Below are 27,280 nucleotides of genomic sequence, written 5' to 3'. Positions count from 1 at the left end.
GAAAGACAAAAAAGTCCCAAATCACAAGAAAGTGTTAGATCTTCTCATGTGACCATCTTCCATACTTCTTGTACAAGAAACAGCTTGGAGTTCTGTGCCCACTAATGTCCTGAAACTCTTATTTTGGAGCAGCTCTTTTATTATGAAGACAGGAACTGTGCGCTCAGTCTTTAGACTTCTGACAACAGACCCCGGAGATGGCCAGAAAGACACAAAAACACACTTTGTTTAACCTTCAGGGAGTATTCTGATGAATTGTTGTTGTGAAGGGGAAGATATAAACATCCCCGTGAGAGCAGACATTGTACAGTAAGTGATTGTTTTACCATGTTCGTGTTTAGCACTTAACAACACTGCTGCATGATGCTTAGTGTTTGACTAAAGTTGCATCTGTTTTGCTTCTAAAACATGTAGGTCATCCTCCTTATGTTCAGTCTCAAAAATAGAAATTTCTGGATCATCATTTGTCCCAAAGTAGTTTTTGTTGTCTCTCATCAAGTCTGACATGATTAATAGTCTTGTTGTTGCAGGGGAAGGGAAAGTGAACGTTGTGATGTGAAATTAATCCTTAAAATGATCAAAATAAGTAACTATTACATGTTATTATGAATGTTACTAGATACTACAAATATACTTACAGTGTGTACATAATATATGTAAATATTACATGTTCTGAATGTTACTACATTACATATATACTTACAGTGTGAATATAAAACATGTAAATATTACATGTTATGAATGTTACTAGATACTACATATGTACATACAGTGTATATATAAAATATGTAAATATTACATGTTATGAATATTACTACAGTACATATATACTTACAGTGTGTATGTAAAATATGTATATATTACATAAAATATTACATTATAATACAGACAAGGAGCTATAAGGTATAAAGAGGTGTACTTACAGTACATGTATGGATAAGGATTACCTTATCCATACATGTACTGTAAGTACACCTCTTCCACATATTAATGTGGAAGAACTACAGTATAATAGTACTAGAGTATGAGAGTACTTATTGTGTGTGACACCAGCCAGGGTCTGGTAGAAGGTGGGTGTGTCACTGTCACCATGAATGTATAAGGTAGTATGTGTAAGTACTACAGTAAATGTATGTATAAGGTAGTATGTGTAAGTACTACAGTAAATGTATGTATAAGGTAGTATGTGTAAGTACTACAGTACATGTATGTATAAGGTAGTATGTGTAAGTACTACAGTACATGTATGTATAAGGTAGTATGTGTAAGTACTACAGTACATGTATGTATAAGGTAGTATGTGTAAGTACTACAGTAAATGTATGTATAAGGTAGTATGTGTAAGTAGTGGAGTACATGTATGTATGGGGTAGTATGTGTAAGTAGTGGAGTATGAGAGTACTCACAGTGTGTGACACCAGCCAGAGTCTGGTAGAAGGTGGGCGTGTCACTGTCATCAGTCAGAGTGACACAAACTCCTGCAGACAGCAGCCATCTTGACAAGGTGAAGGCTTCTTTGTGGTGTAGCAGCCAGTCTCTGAAGTGCTCATAGTTCACCTTGTCTCCCTGGCAACACACGTTGAGGTGACTTAGTTCACCTCGTCTCCCTGACGACACACGTTGAGGTGACTTAGTTCACCTCGTCTCCCTGGCAACACACGTTGAGGTGACTTAGTTCACCTCGTCTCCCTGACGACACACGTTGAGGTGACTTAGTTGACCTCGTCTCCCTGACGACACACGTTGAGGTGACTTAGTTCACCTCGTCTCCCTGACGACACACGTTGAGGTGACTTAGTTGACCTCGTCTCCCTGGCAACACACGTTGAGGTGACTTAGTTGACCTCGTCTCCCTGACGACACACGTTGAGGTGACTTAGTTCACCTCGTCTCCCTGACGACACACGTTGAGGTGACTTAGTTCACCTCGTCTCCCTGACGACACACGTTGAGGTGACTTAGTTCACCTCGTCTCCCTGACGACACACGTTGAGGTGACTTAGTTCACCTCGTCTCCCTGACGACACACGTTGAGGTGACTTAGTTCACCTCGTCTCCCTGACGACACACATTGAGGTGACTTAGTTCACCTCGTCTCCCTGACGACACACGTTGAGGTGACTTAGTTCACCTCGTCTCCCTGACGACACACGTTGAGGTGACTTAGTTCACCTCGTCTCCCTGACGACACACATTGAGGTGACTTAGTTCACCTCGTCTCCCTGACGACACACGTTGAGGTGACTTAGTTGACCTCGTCTCCCTGGCAACACACGTTGAGGTGACTTAGTTCACCTCGTCTCCCTGACGACACACGTTGAGGTGACTTAGTTCACCTCGTCTCCCTGACGACACACGTTGAGGTGACTTAGTTCACCTCGTCTCCCTGACGACACACGTTGAGGGGACTTAGTTCACCTCGTCTCCCTGGCAACACACGTTGAGGTGACTTAGTTCACCTCGTCTCCCTGACGACACACGTTGAGGTGACTTAGTTCACCTCGTCTCCCTGGCAACACACGTTGAGGTGACTTAGTTCACCTCGTCTCCCTGACGACACACGTTGAGGTGACTTAGTTGACCTCGTCTCCCTGACGACACACGTTGAGGTGACTTAGTTGACCTCGTCTCCCTGACGACACACGTTGAGGTGACTTAGTTGACCTCGTCTCCCTGGCAACACACGTTGAGGTGACTTAGTTCACCTCGTCTCCCTGACGACACACGTTGAGGTGACTTAGTTCACCTCGTCTCCCTGACGACACACGTTGAGGTGACTTAGTTGACCTCGTCTCCCTGACGACACACGTTGAGGTGACTTAGTTGACCTCGTCTCCCTGACGACACACGTTGAGGTGACTTAGTTCACCTCGTCTCCCTGACGACACACGTTGAGGTGACTTAGTTGACCTCGTCTCCCTGACGACACACGTTGAGGTGACTTAGTTGACCTCGTCTCCCTGACGACACACGTTGAGGTGACTTAGTTCACCTCGTCTCCCTGACGACACACGTTGAGGTGACTTAGTTGACCTCGTCTCCCTGACGACACACGTTGAGGTGACTTAGTTGACCTCGTCTCCCTGACGACACACGTTGAGGTGACTTAGTTCACCTCGTCTCCCTGACGACACACGTTGAGGTGACTTAGTTGACCTTGTCTCCCTGACGACACACGTTGAGGTGACTTAGTTCACCTCGTCTCCCTGACGACACACGTTGAGGTGACTTAGTTCACCTCGTCTCCCTGACGACACACGTTGAGGTGACTCCTCAGGTATGGAGGAGTGTTTCTCAGGTATGAAAACACACACTTTCCACTTTCTTTTCAACACTTTCTTTCTTGTGTAGACACAACAATGTAAGAAGACGTCAAGTATGTGTTGATGAAACCACACACATGTTGTGGCTCACACCTACTTCCTGTTCCTGTTAACAGCGCAGACGCAGAGCCTTCTGGGTAATGTAGTATATAGCAAGTGTGTACATGAATATTTATATTCATGTACACACCCAGGGTCAAACATTGAAGTTGCAATGCTGACTAAGCAAAGAGGCAGCATTTACATGTTAGAGATGTTGAAGTGTGATGATAATCTCTCCTGTAGCAACAGAAGTGTGCGCTATAGATCCTTCAACATTAAACAAATGTTGTCAACATGCGGGGGTCAATGTGTTGTAATAATAATAATAATTGTTTGAAAGACGCACAAGGTCTGCAAGTTGTGGACCACAAGAAGGAAGTCATTGCTGCTGTTTCCTTCTCTACATATAAGCAGTATTTGTCATGAAGGAAAAGCAACAAGCATTTGTTAATGTCTACTTTTACTGCCATCTGGTGTCCAATTTCATAAAAGAAGTAAAACACCAACACAGTATTTGCTTGACAGTGAAGACAAAGTTGTGACATGTGCTCACCTCACTAAAGCACTTCCTCAGCGAGGGTGGAACTTCTCCGTCCAGGACCTGCAGAACCGCCTCCATGTCCTCCCTGGCAGCAGATCCTCCTGGATCACTGCTGAACAGACTGAAGAGATCTGAAAACATGGAGGGACCTACTTGAAATACTCCAATGGCAGCCAAACAGATCACTCTGTAGATCACAGCTACATCGAAAAACACTGTTCTGTAGACCACATCCAGATCTAACAAGATCCTTCTGTAGATCACATCCAGATCTAACAAGACCGTTGTATGGATCACATCCAGATCTAACAAGATCCTTCTGTAGACCACATCCAGATCTAACAAGATCCTTCTGTAGACCACATCCAGATCTAACAAGATCCTTCTGTAGATCACATCCAGATCTAACAAGATCATTGTGTGGATCACATCCAGATCTAACAAGATCCTTCTGTAGATCACATCCAGGTCTAACAAGATCGTTGTCCATATCAAACAAGATTATTGTGTAGATCACATCTAGATCAAACAGGATCATTGTGTAGATCACATCTAGATCACACAAGATCATTGTGTAGATCACATCTAGATCAAACAGGATCATTGTGTAGATCACATCTAGATCAAACAGGATCATTGTGTAGATCACATCTAGATCAAACACAATCATTGTGTAGATCACATCTAGATCAAAAAAGATCATTGTGTAGATCACATCTAGATCAAACAGGATCATTGTGTAGATCACATCTAGATCAAACAAGATCATTGTGTAGATCACATCTAGATCAAACAGGATCATTGTGTAGATCACATCTAGATCAAACAGGATCATTGTGTAGATCACATCTAGATCACACAAGATCATTGTGTATATCACATCTAGATCAAACAGGATCATTGTGTAGATCACATCTAGATCAAACAAGATCATTGTGTAGATCACATCTAGATCAAACAAGATCATTGTGTAGATCACATCTAGATCAAACAGGATCATTGTGTAGATCACATCTAGATCACACAAGATCATTGTGTAGATCACATCTAGATCAAACAGGATCATTGTGTAGATCACATCTAGATCAAACAAGATCATTGTGTAGATCACATCAAGATCAAACAAGATCATTGTGTAGATCACATCTAGATCAAACAAGATCATTGTGTAGATCACATCTAGATCAAACAAGATCATTGTGTAGATCACATCTAGATCATGTCCCATACTGGTCCTGAAAACAGCTCACACACCTGATAATACTGATAAATGAGTGTTAGCAGTGTGACACTACCTGCTTTTAGGAGTACTAGTGTTGTAAAAGTACATGTATTTATAAAACATGTGTAAGCACTAGTGTTGTAAAAGTACATGTATTTATAAGTACCCGGTCTTGATGAATCACCCTGCGTGTGCTCAATAATGAGATAAATATTATATCTGGTGGGCGTTGTGATGATCAGCATATATTCTGCTCACTAAAGAGACACAATCCTCTGCTCACAAGTTTAGTAGGTCCAATTTGTGTGCTATCAAGTGTTTTAGTACTTTGTGGACAGAAGGACTTCCACTTTGCCTCCTCTGCTCACAAGTTTAGTAACTATCAAGTGTTTTAGTACTTTGTGGACAGAAGGACTTCCACTTTGCCTCCTCTGCTCACAAGTTTAGTAACTATCAAGTGTTTTAGTAGTTTGTGGACAGAAGGACTTACACTTTGCCTCCTCTGCTCACAAGTTTAGTAACTATCAAGTGTTTCAGTAGTTTGTGGACAGAAGGACTTACACTTTGCTTTCTCTGCTCACAAGTTTAGTAACTATCAAGTGTTTCAGTAGTTTGTGGACAGAAGGACTTACACTTTGCTTTCTCTGCTCACAAGTTTAGTAACTATCAAGTGTTTTAGTAGTTTGTGGACAGAAGGACTTACACTTTGCTTTCTCTGCTCACAAGTTTAGTAACTATCAAGTGTTTTAGTAGTTTGTGGACAGAAGGACTTACACTTTGCCTCCTCTGCTCACAAGTTTAGTAACTATCAAGTGTTTTAGTAGTTTGTGGACAGAAGGACTTACACTTTGCCTCCTCTGCTCACAAGTTTAGTAACTATCAAGTGTTTTAGTAGTTTGTGGACAGAAGGACTTACACTTTGCCTCCTCTGCTCACAAGTTTAGTAACTATCAAGTGTTTTAGTAGTTTGTGGACAGAAGGACTTACACTTTGCCTCCTCTGCTCACAAGTTTAGTAACTATCAAGTGTTTTAGTAGTTTGTGGACAGAAGGACTTACACTTTGCCTCCTCTGCTCACAAGTTTAGTAACTATCAAGTGTTTTAGTAGTTTGTGGACAGAAGGACTTACACTTTGCCTCCTCTGCTCACAAGTTTAGTAACTATCAAGTGTTTCAGTAGTTTGTGGACAGAAGGACTTACACTTTGCTTTCTCTGCTCACAAGTTTAGTAACTATCAAGTGTTTCAGTAGTTTGTGGACAGAAGGACTTCCACTTTGCCTCCTCTGCTCACAAGTTTAGTAACTATCAAGTGTTTCAGTAGTTTGTGGACAGAAGGACTTACACTTTGCTTTCTCTGCTCACAAGTTTAGTAACTATCAAGTGTTTTAGTAGTTTGTGGACAGAAGGACTTACACTTTGCTTTCTCTTCATCTCGTCCTCGTGTGAGCAGCACCAGACCGACCACAAGGTTGTTGAAGTGAAGTCCTTTAGTCGTACCTCCGAATGATGAGTAGATCACCTGATCACACAAAATACTTCTTGGATATAATAGTACATGTAAAGTACTAACTTAGATGTATTTACTTGTACTTAGCTTTAGTACATGTAAAGTACTAACTTAGATGTATTTACTGTTACTGAGCATTAGTACATGTAAAGTACAAACTTAGATATATTTACTGTTACTGAGCATTAGTACATGTAAAGTACTAACTTACATATATTTACTTGTACTTAGCTTTAGTACATGGAAAGTACTAACTTACATATATTTACTTGTACTTAGCTTTAGTACATGTCAAGTACTAACTTAGATATATTTACTGTTACTGAGCAATAGTACATGTAAAGTACTAACTTACATATATTTACTTGTACTGAGCATTAGTACATGTAAAGTACTAACTTAGATATATTTACTGTTACTGAGCAATAGTACATGTAAAGTACTAACTTACATATATTTACTTGTACTGAGCATTAGTAGATGTAAAGTACTAACTTAGATGTATTTACTGTTACTGAGCATTACTACATGTAAAGTACTAACTTAGATATATTTACTTGTACTTAGCTTTAGTACATGTAAAGTACTAACTTAGATGTATTTACTGTTACTGAGCATTAGTACATGTAAAGTACTAAGTATATACAATGAAGAAGTTTTTTGGAAGATCCTTTGAATACTAATTGCTGTGTGTAGTATTGGAGATTGGAAAGTAGTGTAGTGCAAGTAGTAGTACTTCTGCAACTTTGAGTGGTACTCCATCTCCCAGTACTTCCTTGTAGAAGCACTGCTGAGTCATGAAGAAGGACACGCCGCTGGTTCTCTTGAAGGCATCTCTCAGTCTCTTCACCTCCACATCTGTCACTGCAACAACACACACTTATTGTGTTCACTTCTTTACATCTTTCAGTCTCTTCACCTCCACATCTGTCACTGCAACAACACACACTTATTGTGTTCACTTCTTTACATCTTTCAGTCTCTTCACCTCCACATCTGTCACTGCAACAACACACACTTATTGTGTTCACTTCTTTCAGTCTGTTCACCTCCACATCTGTCACTGCAACACAGCAGCAACACACACTTCTTTACACCACACCACAAGTCTGACTACACACACTTTAAAGTCCTACTGAAAGCCACTACTAGCCACCACACAGTCTGATAGTTTATATATCAATGATGAAATATTAACATTGCAACACATGCCAATACGACTTTCAGGCACCATATAATCTCATTAAAACACAAGTAACACAATAAGCAGATATGGGATTTTTCAGTATTATCCTAGTAAATGTGTCTAATAACATCTGAACAGCTCCCACTGCCCTCGCCTTTTTTTTTTTTCTAGTCCTTCACTCTCACTTTCCTCATCCACAAATCTTTCATCCTCGCTCAAATTAATGGGGAAATTGTCGCTTTCTCGATCCGAATCGCTCTCGCTGCTGGTGGTCATGATTGTAAACAATGTTCAGATGTGAGGAGCTCCACAACCCGTGATGTCACGCACACATCGTCTGCTACTTCCGGTACAGGCAAGGTTTTTTATTAGCGAACAAAAGTTGCAAACTTTATCGTGGATGTTCTCTACTAAATCCTTTCAGCAAAAATATGGCAAATAATCAAGTATGACACATAGAATGGACCTGCTGTCCCTCATTTCAGTAGGCCTTTCAACTATAATACCACAAACATCTACATGATGATGCAATGTCACTATAATAATTCATAGATGTAATGTAAGTATAATAATGTAACTATAATCATTCATAGATGTAATGTAAGTATAATAATGTAACTATAATCATTCATAGATGTAATGTAAGTATAATAATGTAAGTATAATAATTCATAGATGTAATGTAAGTATAATAATGTAACTATAATAATTCATAGATGTAATGTAAGTATAATAATGTAACTATAATCATTCATAGATGTAATGTAAGTATAATAATGTAACTATAATCATTCATAGATGTAATGTAAGTATAATAATGTAAGTATAATAATTCATAGATGTAATGTAAGTATAATAATGTAACTATAATAATTCATAGATGTAATGTAAGTATAATAATGTAACTATAATAATTCATAGATGTAATCAATTTTCCCTCCAATTTGTCATATGTGTGAGCAAAGGCCAAAAGTCCTTGAGCATTCAGTGGCGCACATGTGAGTGACAGCAGACGTGCACACTGTTATGCGTTTATCTTTGTATTCGATTTTGTGCGCGGCCTAGATTTGTTGTGCGCAGAGGACACCTGAGCAGTGTGCAGTTGCACAGGCGCGTACCTCAGGGGGAATGTTGGATGTAATGGAAGTAATATAATGTAAGTATAATAATTCATAGATGTAATGTAATGGAAGTAATATAATGTAAGTATAATAATTCATAGATGTAATGTAATGGAAGTAATATAATGTAAGTATAATAATTCATAGATGTAAGTATAATAATGTAACTATAATTCATAGATGTAATGTAAGTATAATAATGTAACTATAATAATTCATAGATGTAAGTATAATAATGTAACTATAATAATTCATAGATGTAAGTATAATAATGTAACTATAATAATTCATAGATGTAAGTATAATAATGTAACTATAATAATTCATAGATGTAATGTAAGTATAATAATGTCACTATAATCATTCATAGATGTAATGTAAGTATAATAATGTAACTATAATAATTCATAGATGTAATGTAAGTATAATAATGTAACTATAATAATTCATAGATGTAATGTAAGTATAATAATGTAACTATAATAATTCATAGATGTAAGTATAATAATGTAACTATAATAATTCATAGATGTAAGTATAATAATGTAACTATAATAATTCATAGATGTAATGTAAGTATAATAATGTAAGTATAATAATTCATAGATGTAATGTAAGTATAATAATGTAACTATAAAAATTCATAGATGTAATGTTAAGTTAAGTTAAAGTAGCAATGATTGTCACACACACACTAGGTGTGGTGAAATGTGTCCTCTGCATTTGACCCATCCCTTTGATCACCTCCTGGAAGGTGAGGGGAGCAGTGAGCAGCAGCGGTGCTGCGCCCAGGAATAATTTTTGGTGATTTAACCCCCAATTCCAAGCCTTGATGCTGAGTGCCAAGCAGGGAGGTAATGACTCCCATTTTTATAGTCTTTGGTATGACTCGGCCGGGATTTGAACTCACAACCTACCCATCTCAGGGCGGACACTCTAACCACTAGGCCACTGAGTACAGTTGTGATCAAAATTATTCAACCCCCACACAATTTTGGTGTTTTAGCAAGTTGGACATTTATTCCGTATTTTTTTTATAGTCATATCAAATAAAGATGCATTAAATAGACAAATGCAACTTCAATTACAACATTATATTTTGTAACGTACCAAACGGTGTCATTTCTCATTGACAAAATTATCCAACCCCTTGAAGATCACAACTCTTAAGAACAGAATTTGAATAAAGTCTTTTCAATCAGGTGTTTAAAACACCTGTAGATGTGATTAGAACCATAACCAGCAACAATTAAACTGATTGAAAAAGACTGTGATGCTCAGCTTCTTGTAGATGGTCAATGGTGTATTTGCAACATGGTGAAGTCCAGGGAGTGGTCAAAGAAGTCAAGAGAGGAGGTCATTTCTCTTCATAAGAAAGGATATGGACAGAAGAAAATAGCAAAGACATTACACATTCCAAGAGACACAGTTGGGAGCATAATTGGCAAGTTTAAAGCTAAAGACACAGTGGAAACTCTACCTGGGCGTGGTAGAAAGAGGATGCTGTGTGCAACTACTGTCCGGTATTTGAAGCGTACAGAGGTGAAAACCCCCCGGGTAACAGCTGAGGAACTACAACAGGACATTCCAGAGGGGGGAACGCAGGTTTCGTCCCAGACAATAAGGCGCGCACTACGAGATGAAGGCCTCCATGCCAGAACTCCCAGGCGCACCCTACTTCTGACTACCAGGCACAAGTAAAATAGACTCCAGTATGCCAAAAATCATCTGGACAAACCCCAAAGGTTTTGGGAAACTGTTCTATGGAGTGATGAGACAAAAGTGGAACTCTTTGGGCCTATGAATCAACGTTATGTCTGGAGGAGAAAAAATGAAGCTAACAAAGAGAAGAACACCTTGCCTACTGTTAAGCATGGTGGGGGGTCAATCATGCTCTGGGGCTGTTTCTCTGCCTCAGGTAGCGGGAATCTCCAGCGCCTTCAAGGCATTATGAATTCTATTTCCTAGCAGGATATATTAGCTGCAAATGTCATGAAGTCCGTGAGGAAGCTGAGGCTTGGGAGACGTTGGACCTTCCAACAGGACAAGGATCCCAAGCATACCTCCAAATCAACATCAGAGTGCTTGCAGAAGAAGGGCTAGAAGACTCTGGAGAGGCCAGACCTAAATCCTGTAGAAAAGCTGTGGTGGGACTTGAAGAAGACAGTTGCAGCACACAAGTCCAAGAATATGAATGAACTGGAGGCCAGACCTAAATCCTCTAGAAAAGCTGTGGTGGGACTTGAAGAAGACAGTTGCAGCACACAAGTCCAAGAATATGAATGAACTGGAGGCCAGACCTAAATCCTCTAGAAAAGCTGTGGTGGGACTTGAAGAAGACAGTTGCAGCACACAAGTCCAAGAATATGAATGAACTGGAGGCCAGACCTAAATCCTCTAGAAAAGCTGTGGTGGGACTTGAAGAAGACAGTTGCAGCACACAAGTCCAAGAATATGAATGAACTGGAGAGGCCAGACCTAAATCCTCTAGAAAAGCTGTGGTGGGACTTGAAGAAGACAGTTGCAGCACACAAGTCCAAGAATATGAATGAACTGGAGGCCAGACCTAAATCCTGTAGAAAAGCTGTGGTGGGACTTGAAGAAGACAGTTGCAGCACACAAGTCCAAGAATATGAATGAACTGGAGGCCAGACCTAAATCCTCTAGAAAAGCTGTGGTGGGACTTGAAGAAGACAGTTGCAGCACACAAGTCCAAGAATATGAATGAACTGGAGGCCAGACCTAAATCCTGTAGAAAAGCTGTGGTGGGACTTGAAGAAGACAGTTGCAGCACACAAGTCCAAGAATATGAATGAACTGGAGGCCAGACCTAAATCCTCTAGAAAAGCTGTGGTGGGACTTGAAGAAGACAGTTGCAGCACACAAGTCCAAGAATATGAATGAACTGGAGGCCAGACCTAAATCCTCTAGAAAAGCTGTGGTGGGACTTGAAGAAGACAGTTGCAGCACACAAGTCCAAGAATATGAATGAACTGGAGAGGCCAGACCTAAATCCTCTAGAAAAGCTGTGGTGGGACTTGAAGAAGACAGTTGCAGCACACAAGTCCAAGAATATGAATGAACTGGAGGCCAGACCTAAATCCTGTAGAAAAGCTGTGGTGGGACTTGAAGAAGACAGTTGCAGCACACAAGTCCAAGAATATGAATGAACTGGAGGCCAGACCTAAATCCTCTAGAAAAGCTGTGGTGGGACTTGAAGAAGACAGTTGCAGCACACAAGTCCAAGAATATGAATGAACTGGAGGCCAGACCTAAATCCTCTAGAAAAGCTGTGGTGGGACTTGAAGAAGACAGTTGCAGCACACAAGTCCAAGAATATGAATGAACTGGAGAGGCCAGACCTAAATCCTCTAGAAAAGCTGTGGTGGGACTTGAAGAAGACAGTTGCAGCACACAAGTCCAAGAATATGAATGAACTGGAGGCCAGACCTAAATCCTGTAGAAAAGCTGTGGTGGGACTTGAAGAAGACAGTTGCAGCACACAAGTCCAAGAATATGAATGAACTGGAGGCCAGACCTAAATCCTCTAGAAAAGCTGTGGTGGGACTTGAAGAAGACAGTTGCAGCACACAAGTCCAAGAATATGAATGAACTGGAGGCCAGACCTAAATCCTCTAGAAAAGCTGTGGTGGGACTTGAAGAAGACAGTTGCAGCACACAAGTCCAAGAATATGAATGAACTGGAGAGGCCAGACCTAAATCCTCTAGAAAAGCTGTGGTGGGACTTGAAGAAGACAGTTGCAGCACACAAGTCCAAGAATATGAATGAACTGGAGGCCAGACCTAAATCCTGTAGAAAAGCTGTGGTGGGACTTGAAGAAGACAGTTGCAGCACACAAGTCCAAGAATATGAATGAACTGGAGGCCAGACCTAAATCCTCTAGAAAAGCTGTGGTGGGACTTGAAGAAGACAGTTGCAGCACACAAGTCCAAGAATATGAATGAACTGGAGAGGCCAGACCTAAATCCTCTAGAAAAGCTGTGGTGGGACTTGAAGAAGACAGTTGCAGCACACAAGTCCAAGAATATGAATGAACTGGAGGCCAGACCTAAATCCTGTAGAAAAGCTGTGGTGGGACTTGAAGAAGACAGTTGCAGCACACAAGTCCAAGAATATGAATGAACTGGAGGCCAGACCTAAATCCTCTAGAAAAGCTGTGGTGGGACTTGAAGAAGACAGTTGCAGCACACAAGTCCAAGAATATGAATGAACTGGAGGCCAGACCTAAATCCTCTAGAAAAGCTGTGGTGGGACTTGAAGAAGACAGTTGCAGCACACAAGTCCAAGAATATGAATGAACTGGAGAGGCCAGACCTAAATCCTCTAGAAAAGCTGTGGTGGGACTTGAAGAAGACAGTTGCAGCACACAAGTCCAAGAATATGAATGAACTGGAGGCCAGACCTAAATCCTGTAGAAAAGCTGTGGTGGGACTTGAAGAAGACAGTTGCAGCACACAAGTCCAAGAATATGAATGAACTGGAGGCCAGACCTAAATCCTCTAGAAAAGCTGTGGTGGGACTTGAAGAAGACAGTTGCAGCACACAAGTCCAAGAATATGAATGAACTGGAGGCCAGACCTAAATCCTGTAGAAAAGCTGTGGTGGGACTTGAAGAAGACAGTTGCAGCACACAAGTCCAAGAATATGAATGAACTGGAGGCCAGACCTAAATCCTGTAGAAAAGCTGTGGTGGGACTTGAAGAAGACAGTTGCAGCACACAAGTCCAAGAATATGAATGAACTGGAGGCCAGACCTAAATCCTCTAGAAAAGCTGTGGTGGGACTTGAAGAAGACAGTTGCAGCACACAAGTCCAAGAATATGAATGAACTGGAGGCCAGACCTAAATCCTGTAGAAAAGCTGTGGTGGGACTTGAAGAAGACAGTTGCAGCACACAAGTCCAAGAATATGAATGAACTGGAGGCCAGACCTAAATCCTGTAGAAAAGCTGTGGTGGGACTTGAAGAAGACAGTTGCAGCACACAAGTCCAAGAATATGAATGAACTGGAGGCCAGACCTAAATCCTCTAGAAAAGCTGTGGTGGGACTTGAAGAAGACAGTTGCAGCACACAAGTCCAAGAATATGAATGAACTGGAGGCCTTTGCCCAAGAGGAATGGGCTCAAATACTGGAGATGCTTGCAAGAAGCTTGTGTATCACCTTTGAAGGATGTCATTACTGTTCTACTAAGTACTAAAGATGCATGCAACTTGGGGCTTCAATCATTTTCTCAATCACATATTCAGAAAAATGTCATTTTTTGCTGTTTTGTAAAATACAGTCTTACAGTTGAAGTTGCATTTGTCTATTTGACACATCTTTATTTGAAAAATACGGAATAAATGTCCAACTTGCTAAAACACCAAAATTGTCTGGGGGTTGAATCACAACTGTAGGTGTAATAATGTAACTGTAATAATGTAACTGTAATAATTCATAGCTGTAAGTATAATAATGTAACTATAATAATTCATTGATGTAATGTAATGTAACTATAATAATTATTAGCTGTAATGTAGGTACAATAGGGTAACTATGATCATTCATAGATGTAATGTAATGTAGGTATAATAGGGTAACTATAATAATTCATTGATGGAGTGTAGTTGATGGTTTATTATTATTATGACTGTATGAAGAAGAGGTTGAAGGTCCTCCTGATAAAGTAAGAATGATTAACAGCATGAACTTGGTACTTTAGTACTACTGTACTGTGATGATATTTCAATATTACTGTCTATAGTACTACTGTACTGTGGTACTATTTCATTATTACTGTCTATAGTACTACTGTACTGTGATAATATTTCTACATCAACTATATGATCCTCTACATCAACATTTAAGGACTAAATGACAATAATAAACATATTTCATGTACACTAAGATTTTTTGTTACAATAAAGATATTGATGACATATTTTTGTGGTCCCCTTTATTTACAAAAGTACTGAAAAATATAAAAATAATTTTGGTACTGGTACTAAAATATTGGTACCAGTACAACACTAGAATATACACAGACATATACAGTTTATATATATATGTAGCACGGTGCTAGAGGGGTTGGTGCGTCTGCCTCACAATACAAAGGTCTTGAGTAGTCAGGGTTCAATCCCGGGCTCAGGATCCCTCTGTGTGGAGTTTGCATGTTCTCCCCGTGACTGCGTGGGTTCCCTCCGGGTACTCCGGCTTCCTCCTACCTCCAAAGACATGCACCTGGGGATAGGCCCCTCCCACTTCCAAAGACATGCACCTGGGGATAGGCCCCTCCCACCTCCAAAGACATGCACCTGGGGATAGGCCCCTCCCACCTCCAAAGTCATGCACCTGGGGATAGGCCCCTCCCACCTCCAAAGACATGCACCTGGGGATAGGCCCCTCCCACCTCCAAAGACATGCACCTGGGGATAGGCCCCTCCCACCTCCAAAGACATGCACCTGGGGATAGGTTGATTGGCAACACTAAATGGTCCCTAGTGTGTGAATGTTGTCTATCTGTGTTGGCCCTGTGATGAGATGGCCACTTGTCCAGGGTGTACGCCGCCTTCCGCCCGATTGTAGCTGAGATATGCGCCAACACATATATATATATATATATATATATATATATATATATATATATATATATATATATATATATAATATAGCATATATATATATATATATATATATATATATATATATATATATATATATATATAATATAGCATAATATTGAATAATATTCAGCAATATAACCTCTCTTGAAATAGAATATATTGTGATATATAGTAATATTTAGTCAAATATTAGTATGACCTTTCTTAAAATATAATGCATCGTAAAATGTAATATAATATGGAGTAATATTTAGAGAAAGAGCAGTATAACATCTCTTGAAATAGAATACAGAGAAATATTTAGTAAACGTCGAGTAGTATTACATTTTTTGAAACGTAGCAAAATACTACTATTTAGTGAAAGAGCAGTACAAGCTGTATTTATATAGAATATATTGTAGTTAAATGTAAGGATATTGCAAAATGATCTGTATTGAAATGTTGTAAAATTAATTATAATACATAGTACTATTTAGTGAAAGAGCAGTAAAACTTGTCATATTGTTTTTTAAATGTAACAATGTTGTAGTTTTACCTCTCTTGAATCCAAGTAAAATGTAGTATAATACAGAGTAGTTTGTAGTTTAAATGCAGTAATATTGCAGTGCTACCTGCATTGTAAGGTAGTATAACATGCAGTAATAATATAGTATTACCTGTTTTGAAAGGTAGTATAAAATACAGTAATATTGCAGTATTACCTGTAATGAAAGGTAGTATAACATGCAGTAATGTTGCAGTATTACCTGGCCTGAAATGTAGTATAAAATGCAGTATTACCTGTATTGAAAGGTAGTACAAAATGCAGTACTACCTGCATTGGAAGGTAGTACAAAATGCAGTAATATTGCAGTATTACCTGTATTGAAAGGTAGTATAAAATGCAGTATTACCTGTGTTGGAAGGTAGTATAACATGCAGTAATATTGCAGTATTACCTGTATTGAAAGGTAGTATAAAATGCAGTACTACCTGCATTGAAAGGTAGTATAAAATGCAGTATTTAATGCAGTATTACCTGTATTGAAAGGTAGTATAAAATGCAGTATTACCTGCATTGAAAGGTAGTATAAAATGCAGTATTTAATGCAGTATTACCTGTATTGAAAGGTAGTATAAAATGCAGTATTACCTGCATTGAAAGGTAGTATAAAATGCAGTATTTAATGCAGTATTACCTCTCTTGACGGCCTCGTCGTACGACAAGAATCCAATCCTCGACTCCTTGGCGCCCATAGTTGCGTCATCTTAGGACACGCAGCCAGTGAAGAAGAGGTACTACAGTGATGAAGAAGATGATGAAGTATATTGTGAAGTATTTGATGAAGTATATGGTGATGATGATAGTTAGCCGGAGTTAGCAGACTTGATGACAACACTGCTCGTGCTAACGGAAGCTAAGAGTCGATCAGCCGCTACAGCCACGCCTCTACCCGGTCACGTGACGCGCACCGTCACGTGGTCGCTCTGCCTCACGTGACTGCCTTCACCAGCGTCTTGTCAACATGGAGTCTAATAAATATACATGAAAGAAGTACATTGTTAGTAAATATACATGAAAGAAGTACATTGTTAGTAAATATACATGAAAGAAGTACATTGTTAGTAAATATACATGAAAGAAGTACATTGTTAGTAAATATACATGAAAGAAGTACATTGTTAGTAAATATACATGAAAGAAGTACATTGTTAGTAAATATACATGAAAGAAGTACATTGTTAGTAAATATACATGAAAGAAGTACATTGTTAGTAAATATACATGAAAGAAGTACATTGTTAGTAAATATACATGAAAGAAGTACATTGTTAGTAAATATACATGAAAGAAGTACATTGTTAGTAAATATACATGAAAGAAGTACATTGTTAGTAAATATACATGAAAGAAGTACATTGTTAGTAAATATACATGAAAGAAGTACATTGTTAGTAAATATACATGAAAGAAGTACATTGTTAGTAAATATACATGAAAGAAGTACATTGTTAGTAAATATACATGAAAGAAGTACATTGTTAGTAAATATACATGAAAGAAGTACATTGTTAGTAAATATACATGAAAGAAGTACATTGTTAGTAAATATACATGAAAGAAGTACATTGTTAGTAAATATACATGAAAGAAGTACATTGTTAGTAAATATACATGAAAGAAGTACATTGTTAGTAAATATACATGAAAGAAGTACATTGTTAGTAAATATACATGAAAGAAGTACATTGTTAGTAAATATACATGAAAGAAGTACATTGTTAGTAAATATACATGAAAGAAGTACATTGTTAGTAAATATACATGAAAGAAGTACATTGTTAGTAAATATACATGAAAGAAGTACATTGTTAGTAAATATACATGAAAGAAGTACATTGTTAGTAAATATACATGAAAGAAGTACATTGTTAGTAAATATACATGAAAGAAGTACATTGTTAGTAAATATACATGAAAGAAGTACATTGTTAGTAAATATACATGAAAGAAGTACATTGTTAGTAAATATACATGAAAGAAGTACATTGTTAGTAAATATACATGAAAGAAGTACATTGTTAGTAAATATACATGAAAGAAGTACATTGTTAGTAAATATACATGAAAGAAGTACATTGTTAGTAAATATACATGAAAGAAGTACATTGTTAGTAAATATACATGAAAGAAGTACATTGTTAGTAAATATACATGAAAGAAGTACATTGTTAGTAAATATACATGAAAGAAGTACATTGTTAGTAAATATACATGAAAGAAGTACATTGTTAGTAAATATACATGAAAGAAGTACATTGTTAGTAAATATACATGAAAGAAGTACATTGTTAGTAAATATACATGAAAGAAGTACATTGTTAGTAAATATACATGAAAGAAGTACATTGTTAGTAAATATACATGAAAGAAGTACAAAAAGTATTTAGTCAGCCAGCGATTGTGCAAGTTGTCCCACTTCAAATGATGACAGAGGTGTGTCATTTTCATCATAGGTACACTTCAACTGGGGGAGACAGAATGTGGAGCAAAAAATCCAGGAATTCACATTGTAGGAATTTTAAATAATTTATTTGTAAATGATGGTGGAAAATAAGTATTTGCTCAACCATTCTCACTGATGGAAGGCGGTTTTGGCTCCAAATCTCAGGATACATGGCCCCATTCATTCTTTCCTTAACACGGATCAATCGTCCTGTCCCCTTAGCAGAAAAACAGCCCCAAAGCATGATGTTTCCACCCCCATGCTTCACAGTAGGTATGGTGTTCTTGGGATGCAACTCAGTATTCTTCTTCCTCCAAACACCACCAGTTGAGTTTATACCAAAAGTTCTATTTTGGTTTCATCTGACCAGAGGACATTCTCCCAATCCTCTGCTGTATCATCCATGTATCCATTTTGGTATCAACTTTACTGAGTCATGTCTTTACTTAATCATGTCTTTACTTAGTCATGTCTTTACTGAGTCATGTCTTTACTTAATCATGTCTTTACTTAATCATGTCTTTACTGAGTCATGTCTTTACCTAATCATGTCTTTACTTAATCATGTCTTTACTGAGTCATGTCCTTAATTAATCATGTCTTTACTTAGTCATGTCTTTACTTAGTCATGTCTTTACTTAGTCATGTCTTTACTTAATCATGTCTTCACTTAGTCATGTCTTCACTTAGTCATGTCTTTACTTAATCATGTCTTTACTTAGTCATGTCTTTACTTAATCATGTCTTTACTTAATCATGTCTTTACTTAATCATGTCTTTACTTAGTCATGTCTTTACTTAGTCATGTCTTTACTTAATCATGTATTTACTTAATCATGTCTTTACTTAGTCATGTATTTACTTTGTGATGTCTTTACTTAATCATGTCTTTACTTAATCATGTCTTTACTTAATCATGTCTTTACTTAAGTCATGTCTACTTAATCATGTCTTTACTGAGTCATGTCTTTACTTAGTCATGTATTTACTTGGTCATGTCTTTACTTAGTCATGTCTTTACTTAGCCATGTCTTTACTTAGCCAGGTCTTTACTTAATCATGTCTTTACTTAGCCATGTCTTTACTTAGTCATGTCTTTACTTAATCATGTCTTTACTTAGCCATGTCTTTACTTAATCATGTCTTTACTTAATCATGTCTTTACTTAATCATGTCTTTACTTAAGTCATGTCTACTTAATCATGTCTTTACTTAGTCATGTATTTACTTAGCGATGTCTTTACTTAATCATGTCTTTACTTAATCATGTCTTTACTTAATCATGTCTTTACTTAAGTCATGTCTACTTAATCATGTCTTTACTGAGTCATGTCTTTACTTAGTCATGTATTTACTTAGTGATGTCTTTACTTAGTCATGTCTTTACTGAGTCATGTCTTTACTTAATCATGTCTTTACTTAAGTCATGTCTACTTAATCATGTCTTTCCCTAATCATGTCTTTACTTAATCATGTCTTTACTTAATCATGTCTTTACTTAATCATGTCTTTACCTAATCATGTCTTTACTTAGTCATGTCTTTACTTAATCATGTCTTTACTTAGTCATGTCTTTACTTAGTCATGTCTTTACTTAATCATGTCTTTACTTAATCATGTCTTTACTTAATCATGTCTTTACTTAGTCATGTATTTACCTAGTCATGTCTTTACTTAATCATGTCTTTACCTAATCATGTCTTTACTTAGTCATGTATTTACTTAATCATGTCTTTACTTAGCCATGTCTTTACTTAATCATGTCTTTACTTAATCATGTCTTTACTTAATCATGTCTTTACTTAAGTCATGTCTACTTAATCATGTCTTTACTTAGTCATGTATTTACTTAGTGATGTCTTTACTTAATCATGTCTTTACTTAATCATGTCTTTACTTAAGTCATGTCTACTTAATCATGTCTTTACTTAGTCATGTATTTACTTAGTGATGTCTTTACTTAATCATGTCTTTACTTAATCATGTCTTTACTTAGCCATGTCTTTACTTAGTCATGTCTTTACTTAATCATGTCTTTACCTAATCATGTCTTTACTTAATCATGTCTTTACTTAATCATGTCTTTACCTAATCATGTCTTTACTTAGTCATGTCTTTTACTGCTGTCAAGCACTTTGAGCTGCAATTCTTATATGAAAGGTGCTATACAAATAAAGTTTATAAATATTATATTTGATGTCTCCTGTATCGTGATATCACTGCCAATATCGAGATAGCACTTCATCACAGTTAGCACTAATAACATTTGCAGCCACTCTAGAAGGGAGATAGCACTTCATCACAGTTGGCACTGAGCTGGATAAAAGCTGATATAATAATAAAGACACAGTAGAGGTCAAGACCATAAGTAATGGCCAAATCTCGAGTCTGACATGTTTGGTCAAATTCCCCTTGAAACATTATCATTGTGTAGATCAAAATGTTAGCATGTATCAATAGTAGAGTGGCTGCAAATGTTATTAGTGTTTTAATAATAAGTGCCAACTGTGATGAGGTGCTATCTCCCTTCTAGAGTGGCTACAGATGTTATCAGTGTTTTATTAATAGTTTTACCTGCAGCTTGGGATTTTATTGTTGACAATGTGGATCCAAACTTCAAATCCAGCCTTGACGCTGTTGCTCCTCTAAAATGAAGAAGAAAGGTGCCGCTGCACACCTGTCAATGAGCACACCTGGGACCTCGCGCCACTCCGGCGGCAGCAAGCAGCTGCAATCAATCAGCAGCTGCTTGATGATCTCAAAGTGCAGACCTGAAGGTGAGCATCAGTTGAAGAAACATCAGCAGCTGCTTGATGATCTCCCAGTGCAGACCTGAAGGTGAGCATCAGTTGAAGAAACATAAGCAGCTGCTTGATGATCTCCCAGTGCAGACCTGAAGGTGAGCATCAGTTGAAGAAACATAAGAAGCTGCTTGATGATCTCCCAGTGCAGACCTGAAGGTGAGCATCAGTTGAAGAAACATAAGAAGCTGCTTGATGATCTCCCAGTGCAGACCTGAAGGTGAGCATCAGTTGAAGAAACATCAGCAGCTGCTTGATGATCTCCCAGTGCAGACCTGAAGGTGAGCATCAGTTGAAGAAACATAAGAAGCTGCTTGATGATCTCCCAGTGCAGACCTGAAGGTGAGCATCAGTTGAAGAAACATAAGAAGCTGCTTGATGATCTCCCAGTGCAGACCTGAAGGTGAGCATCAGTTGAAGAAACATAAGAAGCTGCTTGATGATCTCCCAGTGCAGACCTGAAGGTGAGCATCAGTTGAAGAAACATCAGCAGCTGCTTGATGATCTCCCAGTGCAGACCTGAAGGTGAGCATCAGTTGAAGAAACATAAGAAGCTGCTTGATGATCTCCCAGTGCAGACCTGAAGGTGAGCATCAGTTGAAGAAACATCAGCAGCTGCTTGATGATCTCCCAGTGCAGACCTGAAGGTGAGCATCAGTTGAAGAAACATCAGCAGCTGCTTGATGATCTCCCAGTGCAGACCTGAAGGTGAGCATCAGTTGAAGAAACATCAGCAGCTGCTTGATGATCTCCCAGTGCAGACCTGAAGGTGAGCATCAGTTGAAGAAACATAAGAAGCTGCTTGATGATCTCCCAGTGCAGACCTGAAGGTGAGCATCAGTTGAAGAAACATAAGAAGCTGCTTGATGATCTCCCAGTGCAGACCTGAAGGTGAGCATCAGTTGAAGAAACATCAGCAGCTGCTTGATGATCTCCCAGTGCAGACCTGAAGGTGAGCATCAGTTGAAGAAACATAAGAAGCTGCTTGATGATCTCCCAGTGCAGACCTGAAGGTGAGCATCAGTTGAAGAAACATCAGCAGCTGCTTGATGATCTCCCAGTGCAGACCTGAAGGTGAGCATCAGTTGAAGAAACATAAGAAGCTGCTTGATGATCTCCCAGTGCAGACCTGAAGGTGAGCATCAGTTGAAGAAACATAAGAAGCTGCTTGATGATCTCCCAGTGCAGACCTGAAGGTGAGCATCAGTTGAAGAAACATCAGCAGCTGCTTGATGATCTCCCAGTGCAGACCTGAAGGTGAGCATCAGTTGAAGAAACATAAGAAGCTGCTTGATGATCTCCCAGTGCAGACCTGAAGGTGAGCATCAGTTGAAGAAACATCAGCAGCTGCTTGATGATCTCCCAGTGCAGACCTGAAGGTGAGCATCAGTTGAAGAAACATAAGCAATGAATCAATCAGCAGCTGCTTGATGATCTCCCAGTGCAGACCTGAAGGTGAGCATCAGTTGAAGAAACATAAGAAGCTGCTTGATGATCTCCCAGTGCAGACCTGAAGGTGAGCATCAGTTGAAGAAACATAAGCGATGACGCAGCTCTATGCAAACCTTCTTGTCTCTGGTTGTCTGCTGACCTCCTTGGCGCTCCAACTGCAGACCTCCGTTCCCGCCTTGACCAGCTGGGTGTCTCGTCACTCCTTCTTCCTCTGCTTCCAGGACTGCCGCTTGGATCTTCACCTCCCGCTTGGACACGGACCTCTTAGGCCCCGCTATAGCCCCCCGACTTCCTGCTTGTCTCACCGATCTATGAGCCTGCCCCGCCCCTTGTGGACTAGCCTCTCACTCACCACTACCGCTAACACTCAACAACTAGCCTCTCACTCACCACTACCGCTAACACTCAACAACTAGCCTCTCACTCACCACTACCGCTAACACTCAACAACTAGCCTCTCACTCACCACTACCGCTAACACTCAACAACTCCTCTCACACACCTTACACTCTCTTGGATTTATGTCACACTCCATACCATTGTGTCATTAAAATGATTGGTTGTTATTATGTAGATACACAGTTAAATACTACGCCCCCTAGTGTCTGTGCTGTCTACTCCCCCTACACAACAAAAGGTCATTTTAAAATCAGTACTTTCATGGAGAAAGGATGAGGAAATCAAACAACTCAAAAGAAATTGCAGGAGAGCAGAAAAGAAATGGAGTAAAAATAAACTAATGATTAACCATGAAATATTACGTCAACAGCAAAGAATACACAACACGGCGGTTAAGAACGAGAGAAACACTTTTTTCTCCACAGTGATTGCAAACATAAAAAATAACCACACTACAGACTACACATTAGACTACACACTACACACTACAGACTACAGACTAGACTACAGACTACACATTAGACTACAGACTAGACTACAGACTACACATTAGACTACACACTACACACTACAGACTACACATTAGACTACACACTACACACTACAGACTACACATTAGACTACACACTACACACTACAGACTACACATTAGACTACAGACTACACACTACAGACTACAGACTAGACTACAGACTACACATTAGACTACACACTACACACTACAGACTACACATTAGACTACACACTACACACTACAGACTACACATTAGACTACAGACTAGACTACAGACTACACGCTACACACAACAGACTACAGACTAGACTACAAACTACACACAACAGACTACAGACTAGACTACATACTACACACTACAGACTGCACACTTGAACTACAGACTACACACTACAGACTAGACTACAGACCACACACAACAGACTACAGACTAGACTACATACTACACACTTGAACTACAGACTACACACTACATACTACAGACTACACACAACAGACTACACACTACAGACTAGACTACAGACCACACACAACAGACTACAGACTAGACTACATACTACACACTTGAACTACAGACTACACACTACATACTACACACTACAGACTACCCACTACATACTAGACCACAGACTACACACTACAGACTACAGACTAGACTACAGACTACCCACTACAGACTACAGACTACCCACTACATACTAGACTACAGACTACACACTACATACTACAGACTAGACTACAGACTACCCACTACAGACTACAGACTACCCACTACATACTACAGACTACCCACTACATACTAGACTACATACTACACACTACATACTACATACTAGACTACATACTACACACTACATACTACAGACTAGACTACAGACTACCCACTACATACTACAGACTACCCACTACATACTAGACTACATACTACACACTACATACTACATACTAGACTACATACTACACACTACATACTACAGACTAGACTACAGACTACCCACTACAGACTACCCACTACATACTAGACTACACACTACAGACTACACACTACAGACTACAGACTACAGACTACACACTACATACTAGACTACAGACTACACACTACAGACTACACACTACAGACTACAGACTACAGACTACACACTACATACTAGACTACAGACTACCCACTACATACTAGACTACACACTACATACTACATACTAGACTACACACTACAGACTACACACTACAGACTACAGACTACCCACTACACAATACAGACTACACACTACAGACTACAGACTACATACTACAGACTAGACTACAGACTACCCACTACAGACTACAGACTACACAATCCCTCTGTCAGCACTTCAGAGATGAAATAACCCCACTTGATCTTCTCGCACTGCTTTAAGTTTGACCTGAAGAAAGACTTTTGTCCTGGTTGATGCTGAGATGCCTGACAGGATGTTTTCTACAAAGAAAGCCACCAAAAGTCTTTTAGATTCAACTCCTAACACAGTTTGTAGAATATCTGATGGTTTTGTGAGAGACATTTAAACATCTTAACTTGCTGACTTCAAACGTGAGTATTTCCTGCCACTTTTAAAAAAGCTCTGGTGAGACCCCTGCTGGAGAAAAGCTGACATTGTAATAATTACAGACCAGTACCTAACTTACCATTTTTAAGTAGGATTTTAGAAGAAATTAATTTCAATCAATTCTATGATTTTTTAAATAATGGCAATGTTTTAGAGAAGTGTCAGTCTGGTTTTAGGGTGAACCACAGTATAGATGGTGAAGGATCTCAGGTTGAGTGCTGACTCTCAGTCTTGGTTCTACGGGATCTTAGTGCTGCCTTGGATCCAGTAGACCACCTCATTCTTTGAGATGGACTGAAACACCTGCTGGGTGCCTGGTACACTTCACAGGTGCTTCACTTCCTGTCTGTCAGACACCTATGGAACATCTTTACACCGTGGTGGCCCCCCCGCCTATGGAACATCTTTACACCGTGGTGGCCCCCCCACCTATGGAACATCTTTACACCGTGGTGGCCCCCCCACCTATGGAACATCTTTACACCGTGGTGGCCCCCCCGCCTATGGAACATCTTTACACCGTGGTGGCCCCCCCACCTATGGAACATCTTTACACCGTGGTGGCCCCCCCGTCTATGGAACATCTTTACACCATGGTGGCCCCCCCGTCTATGGAACATCTTTACACCATGGTGGCCCCCCCACCTATGGAACATCTTTACACCGTGGTGGCCCCCCCGTCTATGGAACATCTTTACACCGTGGTGGCCCCCCCGTCTATGGAACATCTTTACACCATGGTGGCCCCCCCACCTATGGAACATCTTTACACCGTGGTGGCCCCCCCGTCTATGGAACATCTTTACACCATGGTGGCCCCCCCGTCTATGGAACATCTTTACACCATGGTGGCCCCCCCGTCTATGGAACATCTTTCCACCGTGGTGGCCCCCCCGTCTATGGAACATCTTTCCACCGTGGTGGCCCCCCCGTCTATGGAACATCTTTCCACCGTGGTGGCCCCCCCGTCTATGGAACATCTTTACACCATGGTGGCCCCCCCACCTATGGAACATCTTTACACCATGGTGGCCCCCCCGTCTATGGAACATCTTTACACCATGGTGGCCCCCCCACCTATGGAACATCTTTACACCATGGTGGCCCCCCCGTCCATGGAACATCTTTACACCGTGGTGGCCCCCCCGTCCATGGAACATCTTTACACCGTGGTGCCCCCCCCGTCTATGGAACATCTTTACACCGTGGTGGCCCCCCCGTCTATGGAACATCTTTACACCATTGTGGCCCCCCCGTCTATGGAACATCTTTACACCGTGGTGCCCCCCGTCTATGGAACATCTTTACACCATTGTGGCCCCCCCGTCTATGGAACATCTTTACACCGTGGTGGCCCCCCCGTCTATGGAACATCTTTACACCGTGGTGGCCCCCCCGTCTATGGAACATCTTTACACCGTGGTGGCCCCCCCGCCTATGGAACATCTTTACACCGTGGTGGCCCCCCCGTCTATGGAACATCTTTACACCGTGGTGGCCCCCCCGTCTATGGAACATCTTTACACCGTGGTGGCCCCCCCGCCTATGGAACATCTTTACACCGTGGTGGCCCCCCCGTCTATGGAACATCTTTACACCGTGGTGGCCCCCCCGTCTATGGAACATCTTTACACCGTGGTGGCCCCCCCGTCTATGGAACATCTTTACACCATTGTGGCCCCCCCGTCTATGGAACATCTTTACACCGTGGTGCCCCCCGTCTATGGAACATCTTTACACCATTGTGGCCCCCCCGTCTATGGAACATCTTTACACCGTGGTGGCCCCCCCGTCTATGGAACATCTTTACACCGTGGTGGCCCCCCCGTCTATGGAACATCTTTACACCGTGGTGGCCCCCCCGCCTATGGAACATCTTTACACCGTGGTGGCCCCCCCGTCTATGGAACATCTTTACACCGTGGTGGCCCCCCCGCCTATGGAACATCTTTACACCGTGGTGGCCCCCCCGTCTAT

General features: G+C 40.0%; 1 protein-coding gene across 5 annotated transcripts in view; it reads right to left on the bottom strand.

Annotated features, from left to right (window-relative positions):
- The window catches only part of usp32 (ubiquitin specific peptidase 32), a 113,081-nt gene extending 96,029 nt beyond the window's left edge, over positions 1 to 17,052 (bottom strand). For 2 of the 5 annotated variants that reach the window (XM_061919332.1, XM_061919334.1), the window contains exons 1-5: positions 16,746 to 17,050; positions 7,372 to 7,499; positions 6,542 to 6,647; positions 3,919 to 4,037; positions 1,407 to 1,566 (exon numbers count right to left, since the gene is read on the bottom strand). In XM_061919332.1, coding sequence (XP_061775316.1) covers positions 1,407 to 1,566; positions 3,919 to 4,037; positions 6,542 to 6,647; positions 7,372 to 7,499; positions 16,746 to 16,803 — 571 coding nt within the window. In that variant the 5' untranslated portion in view covers positions 16,804 to 17,050. Of the gene's footprint in view, positions 1 to 1,406; positions 1,567 to 3,918; positions 4,038 to 5,689; positions 5,698 to 6,541; positions 6,648 to 7,371; positions 7,500 to 16,745 lie in introns of those variants that run through there. The other 3 variants (XM_061919335.1, XM_061919333.1, XM_061919336.1) reach the window with 3 other exon arrangements.
- Between the last annotated feature and the right edge of the window lie 10,228 nt (positions 17,053 to 27,280).

Source organism: Nerophis ophidion, linkage group LG13 (genome assembly GCF_033978795.1).
Source record: "Nerophis ophidion isolate RoL-2023_Sa linkage group LG13, RoL_Noph_v1.0, whole genome shotgun sequence".
Classification (NCBI taxonomy): Eukaryota; Metazoa; Chordata; class Actinopteri; order Syngnathiformes; family Syngnathidae; genus Nerophis; species Nerophis ophidion.
Note: the sequence above shows the minus strand (reverse complement) of the source record. Positions and strands in the feature narration are given on the sequence as shown.